Here is a 22,181-nt window from a genome sequence, read left to right on the forward strand (position 1 = left end):
TGGCTACCCTACGTGAGCGAGTACGGAGAAAACGGAACGATTTGTGGAGAAAAAAGTCATGGATCCTTCACCAAGACAATGCCCCAGCTCACAGTGCGTTGTCAGTGAAGACGTTTTTGGCAAAACACAACATTCCCATCTTAGATCATCCACCCTACTCACCTGATTTTGCCCCCTGTGACTTTTTTCTTTTCCCTAAAGTCAAGTCAGCTTTGAAAGGAACTAGATTTGAGACTGTTGAAGCAGTAAAAGAAAAAGCGACGGAAGTAATGTATGGACTTACCGAAAATGATCTGCAGCATTGCTATGAACAGTGGAAAATTCGTATGGAGCGGTGTAGAGACCGAGGAGGAGAGTACATTGAAGGAGATAACATGAAATTGTAAATAATTGTAAATAAATGTTTTTTCCAGCATCAGTCCGGTTTTTTTCTAGCCGCACCTCGTAAATGCGTAAAACTTTGTCAGCATGACCAGCAGGGATTCAGGATTCACACTCATAGTAGTGGAATTTTTTTTACATGTGAATTTTCATCATTTTTTCATTTACTACTGGCTGCATTTTTTGCTATAGGTACACTTTTCTTCGTAAGTAAGAAAGATTCTTCGATGAATTTTGCACAGCACACAATCCATACTTACAGGTATAAGAAACTCTAGAATTTATTTAATTTATGAAAAAATGAATGAGCTGTTGCATTTTAAACTTCATGTTTAGAAAAAACTCAACTCTTATAGTTAATTACCTCAATTTTTGCCACAGTTTTTAATAGATTTGGAAAATTCTAGAGTTTCATACACCTGTAACTATGGTTTGTATGCTGTGCAAAATTCATCGAACAATCTCTCTTACTTATGAAGAAAAGTGTACCTATAGCAACAAATGCAGCCAATAGTAAGTAAAAAAAAATGCTGAAATTTCACAAGCAAAAAAAAAAATTATTCTGTTATGTGTTCGAACTTCCACTGTTATGAGTGTGAATCCTGAATCCTTCCTGGTCATGCCGACAAAGTTTTATGAATTTATTTGTAAAAGTATGCACAGTTGGAATTAAAATGTCCTCTGGTGCCTCTCCTGCTCCAAGTCGGCCCGTTTGACGTCCTACACCCCTTAATCAAAAATCTCGGATCACCATCATGTAATACGGAATTGGAACTAATTTTTTTTTTTCCAGCGTAAATTGGTTGTGCATCAACACTTTATAGTAGCCACCAAGTTTCGCTGTCTCGCGATAATTACAGCCCACAGTGGACCTCTGAGGGCAGCCGCAGGTTAACTGTTGCCACTCTGTAGCTGTATGTAGTTGCAGTTGAGACGTGTGCGCGGACCCCGGCGCTGACACGGTGTTCGTTCGCTGTTGCAGATGGTGGCGGCGTGAGGCATGCCTGATGTGTGCCGGTCAGACTCGCAGCGGTCTGACGCCTCCCAGCGGCCGCGCGTCTCCTTCAACAGGGACGTGCACGTGAAGCGCATCAGTGAGTACCGCACAGCACCGCAGCCAGCCTGGCAGTCTAGTCTGCGGCGCACGCGGCCTTCCGCGAACGCTTCGCGCACCGACTAACAATCTCAGTTTGCCGACAGCTACTGTCCTAACCACCCAAATTGCAAACGACGTCGCGCAGCCGGCGACGGGCCGGTATACTGACAGGGGAAACTCGCCGTCATCGCACCCCCTCAGATTTAGTGGTAAGAGAGCCCAGCAGACAGACTGCCAAGAACTGAACATAGGCCAAGCATGAAAACAGGAAGATGGTGTACAGGACTGTGGAAAAAAAATTGTATCAGTGAGCGGGCAAAGAGCAAGAAGTACAATACAGGGTGGTCCATTCATAGTCACCGGGCCATATATCTCACGAAATAAGCATCAAACAAAAAAACTACAAAGAACAAAACTCGTCTAGCTTGAACGGAGAAACCAGATGGTGCTATGGTTGTCCCGCTAAATGGCGCTGCCGTAGGTCAAACGGATATCAACTGCGTTTTTTTTTAAATAGGAACCCCCATTTTTATTACATATTCGTGTAGTACGTAAAGAAACATGAATGTTTTAATTGGACCACTGGCGCTGCCGTAGGTCAAACGGATATCAACTGCGTTTTTTTTTAAATAGGAACCCCCATTTTTATTACATATTCGTGTAGTACGTAAAGAAACATGAATGTTTTAATTGGACCACTTTTTTCGCTTTGTGATAGATGGCGCAGCAATAGTCACAAACGTATAAGTACGTGGTATCACGTAACATTCCGCCAGTGCGGAGGGTATTTGCTTCGTGATACATTACCCGTGTTAAAATGGACCGTTTACCAATAGCGTAAAAGGTCGATATCGTGTTGATATATGGCTGTTGTGATCAAAATGCCCAACGGGCGTGTGCTATGTATGCTGCTCGGTATCCTGGACGACATCATCCAAGTGTCCGGACCGTTCGCCGGATAGTTCCGTTATTGAAGCAAACAGGAAGTGTTCAGCCACATGTTCAACGTCAACCACGACCTGCAACAAATGATGAAGCCCAAGTAGGTGTTTCAGCTGCTGTCGCGGCTAATTCGAACATCAGTAGCGCACAAATTGCGCGAGAATCGGGAATGTCAAAAACGTCGGTGATAAGAACGCTACATCAACATCGATTGCACCCGTACTATATTTCTATGCACCAGGAATTGCATGGCGACGACTTTGAACGTCGTGTACAGTTCTGCCACGCGGCACAAGAGAAATCATGGGACGATGACAGATTTTTTGCACGCGTTCTATTTAGCGACGAAGCGTCATTGACCAACAGCGGCAACGTAAACCGGCATAATATGCACTATTGGGCAACGGAAAATCCACGATAGCTGCGACAAGTGGAACATCAGCGACCTTGGCGGGTTAATGTATGGTTCGGCATTATGGAAGGAAGGATAATTGGCCCCCATTTTATCGATGGCAATCTAAATGGTGCAATGTATGCTGATTTCCTACTATAAGATGTTTCACTGTATGACAGAATGGCGATGTACTTCCAACATGATGGATGACCGGCACATAGCTCGCGTGCGGTTGAAGCTGTATTGAATAGCATATTTCATGACAGGTGGATTGGTCGTCGAAGCACCATACAATGGCCCGCACGTTCACCGGGTCTGACGTCCCCGGTTTTGTTTCTGTGGGGAAAGTTGAAGGATATTTGCTATCGTGATCCACCGACAACGCCTGACAACATGCGTCAGTGCATTGTCAATGCATGTGCGACCATTACGGAAGGCGAACTACTCGCTGTTGAGAGGAATGTCGTTACACGTATTGCCAAATGCATTCAGGTTGACGGACATCATTTTGAGCATTTATTGCATTGATGTGGTATTTACAGGTAATCACGCTGTAACAGCATGCGTTCTCAGAAATGTTTAGTTCACAAAGGTACATGTATCACATTGGAACAATCGAAATAAAATGTTTAAACGTACCTACGTTCTGTACTTTGATGTAAAAAACCTACCTGCTACCAACTGTTCGTCTAAAATTGTGAGCCATATGTTTGTGACTTACAGCGCCATCTATCACAAAGCAAAAAAAATGGTCCAACTAAAACATTCATATTTCTTTACGTACTACACCAATAAGTAATAAAAAATGGGGGTTCCTATTATAAAAAAAAAGCAGTTGATATCCGTTTGACCTAGGGCAGCGCCATCTAGCGGGACAACCATAGCGCCATCTCGTTTCCCCCTTAAAGCTAGACACGTTTCGTTCTTTGTAGTTTTTTCGTTTGACGCTTATTTCGTGAGATATTTGGCCTGTTCACGATCAATGGACCATCCTGTATAGAGCAACCAGCAAGTGCAATGGATGGCGTGTACGGGTACAGCTGCCTATGCAGCTTCAACACGATACCACAGTTCATCAACAGTAGTGACTGGCGTATTGTGACGAGCCAGTTGCTCGGCCATCATTGACCAGACGTTTGCAATTGGTGAGAGATCTGGAGAATGTGCTGGCCAGGGCAGCAGTCGAACATTTTCTGTATCCAGAAAGGCCCGTACAGGAACTGCAACATGCGGTCATGCATTATCCTGCTGAAATGTAGGGTTTCGCAAGAATCGAATGAAGGGTAGAGCCACGGGTCGTAACACATCTGAAATGTAACGTCCACTGTTCAAAGTGCCGTAAATGCGAACAAGAGGTGACCGAGACGTGTAACCAATGGCCCCCATACAATCACGGAGGGTATTACGCCAAGATGGCGATGACGAATACACGCTTCCAATGTGTGTTCACCGCGATGTCGCCAAACACGGATGAGACCATCATGATGCTGTAAACAGAACCTAGATTCATCTGAAAAAATGACGTTTTTCCCATTCGTGCACCCAGGTTCGTCATTGAGTACACCATCGCAGGCGGTCCTGTCTGTGATGCAGCGTCAAGGGTAACCGCAGCCATGGTCTCCGAGCTGATAGTCCACGCTGCTGCAAACGTCGACGAACTGTTCGTGCAGATGGTGGTTGTCTTGCAAACGTCCCCATCTGTTGACTCAGGGATCGAGACGTGGCTGCGCGATCCGTTACAGCCATGCGGATAAGATGCCTGTCATCACGACTGCTAGTGATACGAGGCCGTTGGGATCCAGCACGGCGTTCCGTATTACCCTCCTGAACCCAGCGATTCCATATTCTGCTAATAGTCATTGGATCTCGACCAACACGAGCAGCAATGCGGCGATACGATAAACCGCAATCGCGGTAGGCTACAATCCGACCTTCATCAAAGTCGGAAACGTGATGGTACGCATTTCTCCTCCTTACACTAGGCATCACAACAACGTTTCACCAGGCAACGCCTGTCAACTGCTGTTTGTGTATGAAAAATCGGTTGGAAACTTTCCTCATGTCAGCACGTTGTAGGTGTCGCCACCGGCGCCATCCTTGTGTGAATGCTCTAAAAAGCTAATCATTTGCATATCGCAGCATCTTCTTCCTGTCGGTTAAATTTCGCGTCCCTAGCACATCATCTTCGTGGTGTAGCAATTTTAATAGCCAGTAGTGAACATCTTGTTCCTACGCCCTGACCACTCAGATACAGAGGCGGAATAATTCCGCTGTTTCAAGTGTGTAAAGTACTGCTTCCTTAAAGAAGTACTGTACAAAGATGTCTATAATAATGACTTCACCAATAACAACAGTTGTAATGTTGTCTACGAAGTATTTCGCGAGAGAGTCCTGTGACAAAAAATTGTCTGTTAATTTGCCGCTTCTAATTCGAATACAATCCCAGACTTTCGACTGCCTTCGTTATGGTTGTCAGAGGCTAAGCTTAAATGCCGTGAAATCCTGGCGAGGTTCTCAGATTTTGGCGCAGTGGACTGCCTCAGTATGACTAAATTACGGCTCGGAGATGATAGTGCGGTCTCTGCGGACATAGATTATGTTTGTGCTTGCTTCCAGCGTTGCTTGCAGCGCCACACTGTGTGATAACAGTTTCAGTATAGACACCGGCTGTGCACTTAACAACGCTAGGGAGCGTGCACTCGATAAAGGAAGATCACAGAGAAGACGTTACACAAATTACCACCTGCTTTGCTGCCCTGCAAGCGACGCTGGGCAGCGAGCACAAACGAAATCTGTGGTTAGCACGCTCAATCTCCTTGTGTAATCTAGCAAATGAGATGCGGCAAAAGCTAGTGGCAAGCCACACCTGGCTTAGTGGGAAGTGACGTCCAAATGACGTTCACTCAGTGGGACAGACGACATACTGATTTCGTTTACTTCGAAGTTTTTGAATTATAACTTGCAGTATGCCGTTTCAAGGCAACGGTGCGTTGAAAAAAAAAAGGCTCAAATGGCTCTGATCACTATGGGACTTCACATCTGAGGTCATCAGTCCCCTAGAACGTAGAACTACTTAAACCTAACTAACCTTAGGACATCACACACATCCATGCCCGAGGCAGGATTCGAACCTGTAACTGTAGCCGTCGCGCGGTTCCAGACTGTAGCTCCTAGAACCGCTCGGCCGCTCCTGCCGGCCGGCGCATTGAAATCACAAACACATCACCCTTTATATATATACGAAGATGGTATCTGTTCTTTCGGACATGTCCGAAAAAAAACAGATACCATCGGTGACCATGCAGCTCGTTAGAATGAAATGACTATGAAATTACAACACTTAGCTGCTTACAGACGTTGACATATGTCAACGGGGACAGATGAAAATGTGTGCCCCGACCGGGACTCGAATCCGGGATCTCGTGCTTACATGGCAGACGCTCAGATGGATAGAGCGTCTGCCATGTAAGCAGGAGATCCCGTGTTCGAATCCCGGTGGGGGCACACATTTTCATCTGTCCCCGTTGACATATGTCAACGTCTGTAAGCAGCTGAGGGTTGTAATTTCATAGTAATTACATCACTCTTTATACTGTTTCTTACAATTAAATGTGAGCTTATTACGCATCGGCAGTAAAAGTGGTCAGGGGTACTAGGTTGAAAAACACTGAAAGCTGAATGCCTGCCTTGAGCAATTGTTCATTAGAAGAGTTGTGTTTTGGAGTAGCGAAGATGAGCTCGTGCTCATAACTCTTAAGGTATGCATTTTAGAGCACATGTTTGCTGGATATTTTTTGCTTGTTTCTGTCCATACTACTACTTCTCAAAATGTGGAAAGCAAAGAGCTTGCAGTAGAAGAGATATGCTTCACAGTATCGAAGATGAAAAATTGCTCGTAACTCTTAAGGTATACATTTTCGACCCTATGTTTTTTGCTTCTAGTATCGTGTACTTTCAACTGTATGTGTTTACGCCATTAATTATGATGCACCCTGTATAAGAGCGTACTATCTGGCGAAAGAGTTTCTTCGATTTTGTGACTTCTGACTGCTGCGTGTGAAGCGAACAGCAATGACGTTTGTATACTTGCCTGTGATGACAAATATTTGGCTATTTTCTCCGAATATGTCACGATTTCCGAAGGTGTGGTTGGGCAGGAACCTAACAGGACAGCTTAAATTGCTGCGAGTGAAATGTTTATCTGATGTTTCTGCAGTTTCCTCGTTTTCTTCCACTCACACGCGGGGAAACTGGTGTTACGGAGGTAGGCCTGCGCTCGCTCGTTCGCTCGCTCAACTCAGCAGACAAACTACGTTTCTAAACCTGTTAACTCTTAACTGGGTATGTACGTACAAACTAGAATTGCGTCTTCTACTGGAATCCGCTATTATGTTATTAATCCTACAATGATCGGAAGTCCATAGGACTACTTATAATTTGTTACGGCTGCTCTGGGTTACAATACAATTAAAATGCCAAAATGATTATCATTTGCTTAAGGCACCAATTCTTGTATGAAATTACGGCTGTTAAGCACAAGAAACTAAATGCTATAAACAAGCCTCTAGTATTGATGTTAAATTAAATTTTGTTGTAGCACTGTTTATCAGTAAGACCTCATGATAGCAGATTCCACTAGAAGATGCAATTCTCGTTAATACGCACACGACCAGTTGCGAGTTAACAGGTTTAGAGACGGATTTTGTCCGCTGAGCTGAGCGAGCGCAGGCCTACCTTCGTGAAGTACGCGCCGCGGGCTGTCTTTCTGTGCGCCTCGCGAGTAAGTCGACTGTGTGAACAGCTTCTCCCATCAGATGCAGGATCGAGTGACGATGAAACATACACTATTGTGGAGGAATTTCTAATACAGTGGAGACAGTAGGGGACAGAGAGAGAGAGAGAGAGAGATGTACACTACTGGCCATTAAAATTACTACACCAAGAACAAATGCAAATGATAAACGGGTATTGGTTGGTTGGTTGGTTGGGGAAGGAGACCAGACAGCGTGGTCATCGGTCTCATCGGATTAGGGAAGGAAGTCGGCCGTGCCCTTTCAGAGGAACCATCCCGGCATTTGCCTGGAATGATTTAGGGAAATCACGGAAAACCTAAATCAGGATGGCCGGAAGCGGGATTGAACCGTCGTCCTCCCGAATGCGAGTCCAGTGTCTAACCACTGCGCCACCTCGCTCGGTAAACGGGTATTCATTGGACAAATATATTATACAACAACTGACATGTGATTACATTTTCACGACATTTGGGTGCATAAATCCTGAGAAATCAGTACCCAGAACAACCAACTCTGGCCGTAATAACGGCCTTGATACGCCTGGGCATTGAGTCAAACAGAGCTTGGGTGGCGTGGACAGCTTCAACACGATACCACAGTTCATCCAAAGTAGTGACTGGCGTATTATGACGAGCCAGTTGCTCGGCCACCATTGACCAGACGTTTGCAATTGGTGAGAGGTCTGGAGAATGTGCTGACCAGGGCAGCAGTCGAACATTTTCTGTATCCAGAAAGGCCCGTACAGGAACTGCAACATGCGGTCGTACATTATCCTGCTGAACTGCAAGGTATCGCAGGGATCGAATGAAGGGTAGAGCCACGGATCGTAACACACCTGAAATGTAACGTCCACTGTTCAAAGTGCCGTCAATGCGAACAAGAGATGACCGAGACGGGTAACGAATGGGACCCCATACCACCACGCCGGGTGATACGCCAGTATGTCGATGACGAATACATGCTTCCAATGTGTGTTCACCGCGATGTCGCCAAACAGGTATTCGACCGTCATGATGCTGTAAACATAACCTGGATTCATCTGAAAAAATGACGTTTTGCCATTCGTGCACCCAGGTTCGTCCTTGAGTACACCATCCCAGGCGCTCCTGTCTGTGATGCAGCGTCAAGGGTAACCGCAGCCATGGTCTCCGAGCTGATAGTCCATGCTGCTGCAAACGTCGTCGAACTGTTCGTGCAGATGGTAATTGTCTTGCAAACGTCCTCATCTGTTGACTCAGGGATCGAGACGTGGGTGCACGATCCGTTACAGCCATGCGGATAAGATGCCTGTCATCTCGACTGCTGGCCGTTGCGATCCAGCACGGCGTTCCGTATTTCCCTGCTGAAGCCACCGATTCTATATTCTGCTAGTAGTCATTGGATCTCGACCAACGCGAGCAGCAATGTCGCGCTACGACAAACCGCAAGGTCTATAGGCTACAATCCGACCTTTATAAAAGTCGGAAACTTGATGGTACGCATTTATCCTCCTTGCACGAGACATTACAACAACGTTTCACCAGGCAACGCCTGTCAACTGCTGTTTGTGCATGAGAAATCGGTTGGAAACTTTCCTCGTGTCAGCACGTTGTAGGTGTCACCACCGGCGCCAGCCTTGTGTGAATGCTCTGAAAAGCTATTCATTTGCTTATCACAGCATCTTCTTCCCGTCTGTTAAATTTCACGTCTGTAGCTCGTCATCTTCGTGGTGTAGCAATTTTAATGGCCAGTAGTGTATTAATACATTAAACTGTATGTTTAACAAGAAATCAACAGGCACGTAAAGTCTGGCGTCAAGAGAACGGTGAGAAGCTTCACAGCATTAGACTTGGAAATGACAGGTGGCTATGCCGTGAGTGACGGCAGGGATAAGCATTATAGTGCCAAAGCGTCAATCAGCCGTCACCTTGGGAGCTGATGGAAGATACGAAGCTGCGTGTGAGAGGCGGAGCCGGCAGGATGCGATCAGTGCTGTTTTGCTGGGCGGCGCGTGGGCCAGCGGGCGAGTGCTGGGCGGCGTCCGAGAGCCAAGGCCGCCGGGGGCGCGCTGCCCGGGGGCGGCGCCGTGGGCGGCGAGGCCGACCGAGCTCTGACTCCACTAGCCGCGGAGGCCGGCCTCACACGGCGCATCGAGCGAGAGAAACGCGTGTGCGGGATGAAACGTACACGACGGACCGTGAAGCAAAAGTCAGTTATACGTATATCACACTTTGTGGAGATCATCACATAATAACTATCGTTCCATTCCAAACAGATATCTTAGACGTAGAGAAAACTTTTGACAATGTTGAGGGTATACTCTCTTTGAAGTTCTGTAGATAGCAGGGGTAAAATACAGGGAGTGACTGGCTATTTACCTCTTGTACAGAAACCAGACGACAGAGTCGAGGGGCGTCAAAGAGAAGCAGTGGTTGAGAAGGGAGTGAGACAGTGTTGTAGCCTATTCCCGATGTTATACAATCTGTACACTGAGCGAGCAGCAAAGGAAACCAAAGAAAAGTTTGGAGTGGGAATTAAAATTCAGGGAAAAGAAATAAAAATTTTGAGGTTTGCCGATGACATTATAATTCTGTACGAAACAGCGAAGGACTTGGAAGAGCAGTTGAACGGAACGGACAGTATTTTGAAAACAAGATACAAGATGAGCACCAACAAAAGCAAAACAAGCATGATGGAATTAGTTGAATTAAATCAGGTGATGCTGATTAGGAAATGAGACACTTAAAGTAGTAGACGAGTTTTTTCATTTGGGCAGCAAAATAACTGATGATAGCCGAGGTAGAGAAGGTATAAAATTTTGACTGGCAATGGCAAGAAAAGCATTTCTAAAGAAGAGAAATCTGTTAACATACAATATAGATTTAAGTGCTAGGAAGTCTTTTCTGAAGGCATTTGTCTGGAGTGTAGCCCTGTATCTGAGTGAAACATGGACGATAAACAGTTTAGATAAAAAGAGAATACAATCTTTCGAAACGTAGTGCTACAGAATAATACTGAAGATTAGATGTGTCGATCATGCAACTAATGAGAAAGTAGTGAATAGAATTGAGGAGACAAGAGATTTGTGGGGGTCGGTTGACAGGACACATCCTGAAACATCATGGGATCACCACTTTATTATTTTAGGGAAGTGTGGGGGAGTAAAAATCGTAGAGGGAGTCCAAGAGGTGAATACAATAGATTCAGAAAAATGTAGGTTTCAGTAGTTATTCGGAGATGAGGAAGCTTGCACAGGATAGAGTAGCATGGAGAGCTGCATCAAACGTCTTCGGACTAAACACCACAACCACAACAATAATAACATTATCAACACAAGTATGAAGTGTACCCCCACAGGGTCTCCCCCTCCCTTCTTACCCCAACTCTTTCTCTCTCTCTCTCTCTCTCTCTGTCTCTGTCTCTTGGTCTAACTGTACGCAGTAGTGGAGTGCTGTAGTGGAATCACGTGGTAAGCCCCTTGACCTGCCTCCATGAAGCTCTGCAAGCCCATCCCGGTCAATCTCTTAATCTGGTCTGTCCACGGTAACGTTGCTTGTCCGCTTTTTCTTCAGCTGTCGATTTTCCCCCCTAGCATATTGGTCTTTCCATTGCCTCTTGCCTTTTGGAAATTTGACCAAAATATTGTAACTGATTCTGATGGACAAAACTCGACTGTCTCATTCGCTGGCTCACCATCGACTCATTGGTTCGATGTGCTGTCCACAGTACTCGAAATAATCTTCTACAGCACCACGTTTCCAGAGCATCAACGCTGTAAAGATGCGCCGTCTTCATCGTCCAGGTTTCTGCTGCATAAGTCAAGATAGGGAAGATCAGAGGAGAGCGAGATTTGTCTTGGCTGTGATGGAGGTGTCCATCCAGATGCGATCGAGTTTTACTGTAGCATTTCTCTCAATCGAACTTGTTCAAATGGTTCAAATGGCTCTGAGTACTATGGGACTTAACATCTGAGGTCATCAGTACACTAGAACTTAGAAAAACTTAAACCTAACTAACCTAAGGACATCACACACATCCATGCCCGAGGCAGGATTCGAATCAGCGACTGTAGCGGTCGCGCGGTTCCAGACTGAAGCGCCTAGAACCGCTCGGCCACCTCGGTCGGTTCAATCGAATTGCGCCTACGGATCTCACGTTCGCAATCTCTGGCATCAGTGACATCAGATCCTAAATACTCGAAGCGACTGAAGACCTCGTAACAAGCAGTATTTGTGATCTCAGGTCTGTTGTCATTACGGTGATCTACAATCATCATTTTGCTATTTGTGCTGTTGACTTAAAGACCACATTCTCTGCTTCGTTCAGCCAACCTTCCCATGATGGTTTCCAGTTGATGATCGTCTTCAGTTGTCAGAGTGTTATCTGCATACCTGATATTGTTAATTTTTCTGCCACATACAACCACGCCTTGAAAAACATGCCTTATAATGTGCACACTACATGAACTGAACGATAGTGTAGATAGAATGCATCCTTGTCTTATGCCGGGGTTAGGAGAAAAGATGTCTGAGAAGGTGTTATTGATTCTTACTGTCGCTGTGTTCGTAAAATACAGTTGCCACATCAGTTATAGCAGGTGTCTCGGCATATCCATCTCGTTGAGGATACTCCATAGCTTTGACCATTTCACCTTGTCGAAAGCTTTCTTGTAACCCACAATGAGACGTGAACAGCCTGACATTATATACCCTTGCCGTCTCTATGAGCTGCTGGATGTTTAGATCTGCTCACGGGGTCCCCTGACTGGAATAAACTCACTTTATTCGTCTGATATTTCTGGAAGTAAGAAGGTCTTCAGCAATTCAGTATAGTGAGCATAACTTTACCAATAAAGGCACAGTCAAGTGGAGAACCTTTCTTGAACAGTGGTATAAAAATGGAGTGGCACCACTGCTCTGGCCTGTTTCCAGACATACAGATCTTTTGACGTAGCCTGTGCAGGATGTCTCCACGCATGTTTTTTTAGGACTTCAGCAGTAATTGCATCCATCTTTTTTTTTCTTTTTCTTTTTTGATTTTCAATTCCCCCCGAAGGGGACGGGCTGGCAGCAGCTTTCTACGCTGCTCTACAGCCTACAGACTTTTTTTAAATAAAGGAAGAAGAAAGAAACAAGGTAAAACAGGCGATAAAATGGTGATTTAAAGTGTAAAATGGCGTAAAAATGCGGAAAGTTAAAACAGAAAGCAAAAGGGGTTGGCAATGTAGATAAAATACACAGGAATCAGACAAGTAACATAGTAGACACACAATTAAAAAACACGGCGACAGTCTGGTGTCTGTTCGCAAGAGATAAAAGGCACACCCAGCGACAGTATGATGGCCGTTCGCAACAAGTCCCAAAAAACACAACACGGAACACTCACTGTAAAACACGCACTGTAGAACACTCACTGGAGAACACTGCACGAAAGTGGCAGCACAAAGATGACACTCCCGAGCCAAAGGCAGATGGGGGGGGGGGGGGGAGAACCTGCAGGAGGGGGAAAAAGGAGGGAGGAGAGGGAAAAAAAACGAAAAGTGGGGGACCAAGGAGGGAGAGGACTAATAAAGGGGGCGAAGGGCAGACGTGAGAGGGAATGAGAGGCGGGAAATGTAAAAGGACACAGGGGAGAGAAGGGGGCAAAGAGAGGGGAGGTGGGAAGAAAGAGGATGGAAGGGGGGGAGAGGGAGCCTGGGAAAAGGACAGAGGAAAGGAGGGGGAGTGAGGATCAGAGTTGATAGGAGGGATAAATGGAGGGAGAGAGGGCATCATCCGGGAGGGGGAGTTGATGGAAGCTACCTTGGGAAAGGAGATGTAGGGTGTAGAGATGGAGGGTAGGGGGGACACAACGGTGAAGACGTGGCAGGGGGCGGGGATCAGAGAGGAGAGGAGCAACCAGGGAGTGAGGGGGTTCAAGACGGCGGGAGGTGTAGAGGATGTGGATATGTTCAAGGAATAGGAGCAGATGGGGGAAAGGAATGAGATCATAGAGGATCCGCGTGGGGGATGGGAGGCGTATACGGAAGGCGAGGCGGAGTGCATGACGATCAAGGATGTGGAGGGACTTATAGAATTTAGGGGGGGGGGCAGATATCCAGGCAGGACTGGCATAACAGAGGATGGGACGGATTAAGGATTTGTAGGTGTGGAGGATGGTAGAGGGGTGCAACGCCCATGTCCGGCCGGAGAGGAGTTTGAGGAGTCGGAGGCGGTTGTGGGCTTTGGATTGGATGGAGCGGAGATGAGGGATCCAGGTGAGGTGACGGTCAATGGTGAGGCCAAGGTAGGTGAGGGTGGGGGTGAGGCAGACAGGACGGGCGCAGACAGTAAGGGAGAAATCCAGGAGCCGGAAGGAGTGAGTGGTACGACCTACGATGATTGCCTGGGTCTTGGAAGGGTTGAGTTTCAGGAGCCACTGGTTACACCATGCAGCAAAAAGGTCAAGGTGATTCTGGAGAAGGCGTTGGGACCGTTGGAGGGTAGGAGCGAGGGCGAGGAATGCGGTGTCATCAGCATATTGCAAGAGGTGTACTGGAGGGGGGGGGGGGTTGGGGCATATCTGCCGTGTACAGGAGGTAGAGGAGAGAGGAGAGGACAGAGCCCTGGGGCACACCTGCAGAGGGGTAGAAGGTGTAGGAAGTGGCATTATGGATGGTAACATAGGAGGGGCGGTGGGAGAGGAAGGAGGCCACCAGACGGATGTAGTTGATAGGAAGGGCGTAGGTTTGGAGTTTAAACAGGAGACCGGGATGCCAGACACGGTCGTAGGCCTTTTCGAGGTCAGGGGAGACAAAAATGGCGGAGCGACGGGAGTTAAGCTGGAGGGAGAGGAGATGAGTGAGGCGGAGGAGTTGGTCATCAGCAGAGAAGGAAGGTCGAAAGCCACATTGGGTGTTTGGGAGGAGGTGGTGTTGGCGGAGGTGGTGATGGATGCGCCGGGATTGCATCCATTCTCTTCAGCAACTTTTTAAGCTCATTCTCCACTCCACAGGATACGGGTACACTATTGTATGTGTTGTGGCGTAGAAGCAAACAGCCTCGGAATGTCAGCATGAATAAATTGTTGAAAAGTCCACAGCACACGCTGTTAAGATTCAAGAAGATTGCTTGCTGGAGGCTTGCTATGGCATCCCAGACATGATCTGTCAGGCCAGCGCAGCAAGGATCCATGTACTGCTCAAAGCGTTTGTAGTATGTAGTGCAATGTAAGGTACTGCAATACCTTGCTACAGTATACCATTTAGTGTTTCGACACAACGGGCATATCAACAGTTTTTACCTCTCTTGCCTTCCATTCAGCCCCCCTCAAAAAGTACCAAATCACTCCTGTTGTCATATCCAGTAGTTCCCCACATCATGGTTTTTGGAGTGGAAGAGATAGAGGTCTCTGGAGTCACCGCCTCCTGCAGCCTTACACAAGGCTGTCCACAGGCACGGTGGCGCCGATCTGACGGCGACAAACCGAAGCGCGACTCTACACTGAACACCACGGTATGTCCCTGTGGCTCTACACCGTGCAATGTCTGTGGTCTCTTGCCAGGGGTAAACGACGCATGTAAACTCGGGGTCTCAACCCACCTCCGAATATCCTGTGCTCGACGGTTCGTGGTGACACTACCTGTGACCTCTTTTGGGATTTCAGCCGTTGTCATCTGTCACAGCCAATCGAACGATCCCACGATCTTAACGCGCTGCAATCCACCCGGAAGACCTGTGACTCCTCTTCTTTCCATACTGTTGCTGTAAGTCCATGTCATCAACACTCGTTTTATAGTCATTGTACTACAGCCATCTGTCTGTACAGTCTGTCTGTAAGATGTTCCAATTCCATAAACCCTCCGATTCAACATTTAGAATACGAAAGATGACGATATGCTGCACATTTGCGTCTTCTGGGCATGCCCTGTTGCGATCTAAAAAGTTCAATAACGTTAGACACACCCAGTACCCATCATATATTTACACACCTCATCTCCTCTGTACTGAAATTATTGTAAATGAGCTGGCAACTGGATGAAATTTCGATAAATATATACCACATACGTGGAAATACTGGGGTACCGTGGGTTTTTTAAATGCTTGGACCGAATGGTTCCTTGAATGGGCCCCTAATTGACTTCCGTCCCCATATTTAGTCAACAGTGTTAGCTACCTATCTGATGATGTTAGTCTAGGCAGGATTTAAAACAAAATGCAGTTACGTATTTCTAAGAATACCAGCTATTAATAAGAAGAGGAGGGTGACCAGCCACCTCGAAAATGGGAACGTCGATAAAACAGAGGGGAGGGAACGCAGAGTAGGGAAACAGAGCTAAATGAATAACTCGCTGGACAAGTAAAACCGGCAGGAGAATTCCGTCATCTTATTCATGTCAAGGAACAGAAGAGCCTGTACCTAACGGTGCAGATACCTTTCCCAATAAACCTAAACAAATTTCAACTGAAATAAAATAACGAATATCAAGATAGTGTTAGGTACTCCTATAGGGGCGCAGGGAACAGTACGCCAGTGGCAAAATGAAGAGTGAAATTCTAGAAATCAGTGTGTACGATGTTGCCAGACATTTGAATCCGTATGTATTTTTCAAGAAGAAAAGGGAAAAAGATGAAAAACCGTTCTTTGCTTAAAATATAAAATCGTCTAAATCTCAGACTGAACAGCCGAACGAATACAGGGCTTTTAATGTAACTGTGATGTTTGTATTTGTAATTCCCCTCCCTCCCCCCCTCTCTCTCTCTCTCTTTCCCTCCATCCCTCCCTCCCTCCATATCCCCCCTCTCCCCCCTGACTGTCTGTCGTGTATCATAATCAACAGCGAACACTAACATGGGTGAAAGTATGCGGTAGTAGAATCAAAAAGGTGGCTCCTCAAACCATATAACGGCGAATGTATGGTGCGTGGTTAGCACAGCACCAGTAGTCACAGGGTTATTTGGCCCATGAAAGGCATCACTGGGTGCTGACAATCTGAACTGGCATACTCTTGAAGATAGACGACTATAATCCCCTGTAAGCCTTGTTATAAAGTCTCAAGAAACAGCGTTAAGTGAGGAATTTAAGAAAATGCTAAAACTGTCTTAATGTCGCTCCCGTATGGTGGTGGGGGGGGGGGGGGGGGGACACAAGACAAGAATAGACTATTGCAACGTGAAGTGAGACACACAGGCGTACTTCCTTCGCTCCATACGCGAGTGGAACCAGACGAACCTTACGTGATAGAATTGGAAGTACCCTCTGCTATGCACCATACAGTGGTCTGCGTAGATGTAAGTACAGAAATTCCTTGTAAATTTTGTAAATTTACACACGAAGTGAAACTTGCATTATCCTGAAAATAAGATGTCCTCTCATGCATATGACGTGAGTTTTGAGAACTAGTATTGAATCCTCACTTCGCCCATGACATTATTTATGACGGACGGTCGCAGCTATTGATCGCGTGCTTCAAGAAGCCCGTCTCCTCTGACGGTACCGCACATGAATGTAGCGCCATGGACTAAGGATCTACGCCGCACCACAGCTAAATATGAAGCCCTTACATTCTGTTATACGGACAGTAGGGTACCACTGACGGCTAGTCCTTTATTATTTGCTCGCAAGAGTCGACACTTTATGAGACACTTATCTTGTTAAAAATGTGTCTGTGTCTGCACGGAACACCAGTAGAGCCGCAAGACACTCAGCCAGATGTATGAATGCCGCCAAAGTAGGCGTGGCGGAGATACTGTAACGAAACAGGCTTCCTATGAATGGCACGGATTCTGGGTGGCCTCTGAGATGACTAGAGGCCGAAACTTTGCCAGGATTTGTTTGTTCACTCTTTAAAATAATGGTAGCCAGAGTTCAGACTTCCACAACGTCATACAGCATAAATTGGAAGAAAGTGTTAACCTGCACGGCTTCACAGAGTCGAAGTTTCAAACTGCTAGTGTTGCGATGATAATACTTTAGAACTTGCAGATCTGAATACTACTTCCCGTGTCAGCAGTCAGCAGACCACACTATGTAATGCAGCCATAAAATTGGAAGTTACCCACCTGCAAGAGTCACGAATCTTGTTAAATTCCAAGACGTTCAAGAAACTGAGCCTCAACAATTGCAATAATTTATTGACGCCACTGGCGCACATGAGTCAACTAACTCCTGAAAAAGAGATCGCCTGTCCTTATTTTAATAACTAATTATTTGTTAACAATGCTAATTACTAGCCCTGTTAGTTACTTATGTCAAATGATGGACTCCATAAAACTTCGTATTAGTGAAATAAGACTGTCAGTTATTAAATGCCCCCAGGTCGTTGTTGCATAACACGATGAAGAAAGAAGAAGAAGAAATTTTGTAGGCTTGTATTATTTGACGTGTCAATATGTAATTACGAAAGCAAATAAAGAAAAGAAGGAAGTAATAAAAGGAAGATTAGGGCTTAACCTCCCGTCGACATGGAGATCATCAGTCAGAGTCAGAGTACAAGCTCGGAATACAGGGTGATAATATTGGTGATTCCGAACAAAAAATTTCAGATGAACACATGCCTTTTCATGATCCTACTTTGGTGTGGAACCACAGTCATATAAAATTTTAAAAAAATAACCGCCATTTGACTGTACAACAGGTTTTATTCCACTATCTAGATTTCGGCCTTAGCCCATTTTCAAGTTTGCCAACAATCATTAGACTTGAGTAGTACACAAGTCATCGTCAAACTATTTAACTTCTATTATATAAACCAACTTTGTCAAAAGTAAATGCGAGAAAATCTACATCTACATCTACATCCATACTCCGCAAGCCACCTGACGGTGTGTGGCGGAGGGTACCTTGAGTATCTCTATCGGTTCTCCCTTCTATTCCAGTCTCGTATTGTTCGTGGAAAGAAGGATTGTCGGTATGCTTCAGTGGGGCTGTAATCTCTCTGATTTTATCCTCATGGTCTCTTCGCGAGATATACGTAGGAGGGAGCAATATACTGCTTGACTCTTCGGTGAAGGTATGTTCTCGAAACTTCAACAAAAGCCCGTACCGAGCTACTGAGCGTCTCTCCTGCAGAGTCTTCCACTGGAGTTTATCTATCATCTCCGTAACGCTTTCGCGATTACTAAATGATCCTGTAACGCGCTGCTCTCCGTTGGATCTTTTCTATCAACCCTATCTGGTACGGATCCCACACTGCTGAGCAGTATTCAAGCAGTGGGCGAACAAGCGTACTGTAACCTACTTCCTTTGTTTTCGGATTGCATTTCCTTAGGATTCTTCCAATGAATCTCAGTCTGGCATCTGCTTTACCGACGATCAACTTTTATATGATCATTCCATTTTAAATCACTCCTAATGCCTACTCCCAGATAATTTATGGGATTGACTGCTTCCAGTTGCTGACCTGCTATATTGTAGCTAAATGATAAGGGATCTATCTTTCTATGTATTCGCAGCACACTACACTTGTCTACATTGAGATTCAATTGCCATTCCCTGCACCATGCGTCAATTCGCTGCAGATCCTCCTGCATTTCAGTACAATTTTCCATTGTTACAACCTCTCGATATACCTCAGCATCATCCGCAAAAAGCCTCAGTGAACTTCCGATGTCATCGACAAGGTCGTTTATGTATATTGTGAATAGCAACGGTCCTACGACACTCCCCTGCGGCACACCTGAAATCACTCTTACTTCGGAAGACTTCTCTCCATTGAGAATGACATGCTGCGTTCTGTTATCTAGGAACTCTTCAATCCAATCACACAATTGGTCTGATAGTCCATATGCTCTTACTTTGTTCATTAAACGACTGTGGGGAAAGGCTAATTTACTGGCAATTAGCATGACTTATTCACTTTATATGGTTGTGGAATGAAGTAGATGACCAAATCACGGGTTGAAGTTTCGCTACACAAGAGCGAAACTTCAGCCTGTGATTAGTTCATCTACTTCTTTCCACAACCATACAAAGTGAGGCTCTATCAGTATGTCGTATGAATATTCGGGAAGGTCTAAAGCGAAGGTCTAAAGCCGACGGACTACGTGTTTCCACGTGCTGCTTGCATCAGACCCGACGCCTTCTGGGTCATGGTGTGTCGTGTTTCCACCCTGGCCTCTAAGCCACTGCTTCAGCATCCAGATGCTAAAGTGGACAGGCCACTTATTTACATTTGGATATTACTTTATTCGTTGTTCTTCTGGAGCCTTTTTGTGCAGTTAATAAACCAAAATAAACTGCCGTCTACATGAAAATCGAACGTTGCAAGATAATTATCTAAACAGAATAAAGTTTAAAGAATATTGTGAAGATTCTCACCGCCCTGCCTACCCCGTACCTCGGAACCACATCGAGCAGTGCACCCTTGCCGAGTTTTCTTCTTTACCTGTCTTTTGTCTATATTACTTTCATGAATAGAAATGTAGTGATGTGAATGCAAACGTATTTTAAATATATTTAGCTGCAATCGAAAACTAAGCCTTACATATTTAAATGTCAGCGTCTTTAAATTTGTGTTCTCTATTCGTTTTGATTTACAAATGCTGTGTTGTTGGTTTGACAGCTTAACATTTACAAAGGTATTATATTGATCAAAGAGTAAAGTTAAGCATGAAATTAATGGAATGATAATTTCAAAGACTATAAGTGTGTATTTATGTGTGTAGTTGAGGAAAGTTAAAAAATAGTAAGAAACGAAATAGTATAAAAAATAAAAGAAGGAAAACAAAAATAAATATTCAGATACATGGCGAGATGAGATTAAATTTTAAACTACATTTTATTGTGTAGATGATTTCTGATCGGTTATCAGCAGAATGTGACTGAAGTTATCGAGGAACTTTTTGTTCTGAAGATCTGTTTGCGCCATATCGGGTTGACTTTTTAAAGGACTGAAAATTTCAATTTCTTCAGAATATTCATTTGCTTCCCTTTTTTAACATAAAGCAAAATTTGAGACTTACTGTTAACGTGTTTGGATGTATGTTTGTTGCTGAGGAGCTGTAGTGCAAAGGCATTTGTACTGTTATCGGTCGATTTCGTGTGCTCTTTAAAATGGTTCGGAAAGTTTCTACCAGTTCGCCGATGTAGACTTTGTCACAATCGTCAATCGAATTCTGTAGATCCCTGACTTATTAAATGGTTCTGTTGTGTTGGTGGTCTCTCTTATGATATAACTAACTTAACTTCCAATTCCTGTCTATACATTTTTTTAATTATCTGTGATTTGAAATTATTTACTATTGCTAAATTTTCTCGTATTGCTAGTTTTTTGCTGATCTCATCTCCTTCAAGTTAAAAATTTATTAATCTCTTTATCATAGAGTGAAAATATGCATCTTTATGAGTTTCTGTGTGGCATGATTCGTCATTGATTAACATATCTTTAGCGGTAGGTTATCGAAATTTGAATATTTATGTTTATTTTCCATACTGTTTATTTCTTATTGTTTTATAACTTTCCTCAACTACACACATAACTATATGGCTATAGTGTTTCAAATCCTTATTCCATTTATTCCATGTTTAGCTTTAGTCTTTGATCAGTATACCTTTGTAAATGTCAAGCTGTCAAACCAATTTAGTGTTTGTGAACTAAAACGAACAGAAAATACAAATTTAAAGAATTTCGACATGTAAGGCATAGTTTTCTACTGGTAAATATATTTAAAATACGTGTACATTCACATCACTACTTTTCTATTCGTGGAGGTAACAACTGTATTCTATTTTGTTCACAACCACAATATCATTTGAGAATGGCTTAGAATCCTGAAACAAGTGAACAAATAAAAATACAGATGTAATACAGAAAAAGTGGCATATGTTACCTTCTTTTTAATTATGATTTCGAAATTGAAACTCGTTGATAGTATTATTCATTCAACGCATTTTCAGTCTTCAACGCGACACATTGTTCCCAACGATGGATGAGTTGGTGAAGACGTTGATGTAGAAGTCTGCACTTTCGCTGTTCGACAAGCATTGCACCTCGAAAATTGCGTCGTCGCCATTCTGCCACTCAGTGGTTTCTTCATCCGAGGAAAGAAGAAAATTTACTGGGTACCACTCAAGAGAAACCGAAGGATGGGAGGGGAGAGGGGAGGAGGGAGTATTTGATAGCCCAAAGAAGCAGCAGAGTCAGGGGGTGGGGGGGAGGCATTGTCATGGAGGAAAAACAACCCCCTTGCACAGCTCCCTCGAAGTTTCGTGTTGACAGCCTCCTGTAACCCCGTCAGGAGATTTCGGTAGTATGCTCCTGGCATAATCTGTTGGTACCACGCTATGGCAGTCTCAAAAATCGTTCAATATCACGTCGCGTGATGATCGTTGGGCCGTCACCTCTTCCGGCGTTGGGGGATCCACACGTTTCCACTGCTTTGGTATTGTCATGGCCATACACCCAGCACTCGTCCATGGTGACTAAGCTCCTAAGTAAGACATCCGGATTGGCCTGACACGACTGCAACATTTCTGCTGTCGTGTCGGTTCGGCGAGCTTTCTGAATGGGTGTGAGCAATCGTGGACCTCAGCGGGGAGCGATCTTTGTCATGTTCAGAATGTAGTGCAAGATGTTGAAAACCAATCCATGATTGATTTCCGCTTTTTCCAGTATAGC

At 44.9% G+C, this 22,181-nt stretch overlaps 1 protein-coding gene across 1 annotated transcript in view; it reads left to right on the forward strand.

Moving 5' to 3' along the window:
- Positions 1 to 1,381: 1,381 nt before the first annotated feature.
- The window catches only part of LOC126195489 (splicing factor, arginine/serine-rich 19), a 410,081-nt gene continuing 389,281 nt past the window's right edge, over positions 1,382 to 22,181 (forward strand). The window contains exons 1-2 of the mRNA XM_049934118.1: positions 1,382 to 1,475; positions 9,565 to 9,768. Coding sequence (XP_049790075.1) covers positions 1,382 to 1,475; positions 9,565 to 9,768 — 298 coding nt within the window. The remainder of the gene's footprint in view (positions 1,476 to 9,564; positions 9,769 to 22,181) is intronic.

The sequence above is a fragment of the Schistocerca nitens genome, chromosome 7 (assembly GCF_023898315.1).
Source record: "Schistocerca nitens isolate TAMUIC-IGC-003100 chromosome 7, iqSchNite1.1, whole genome shotgun sequence".
Classification (NCBI taxonomy): domain Eukaryota; kingdom Metazoa; phylum Arthropoda; class Insecta; order Orthoptera; family Acrididae; genus Schistocerca; species Schistocerca nitens.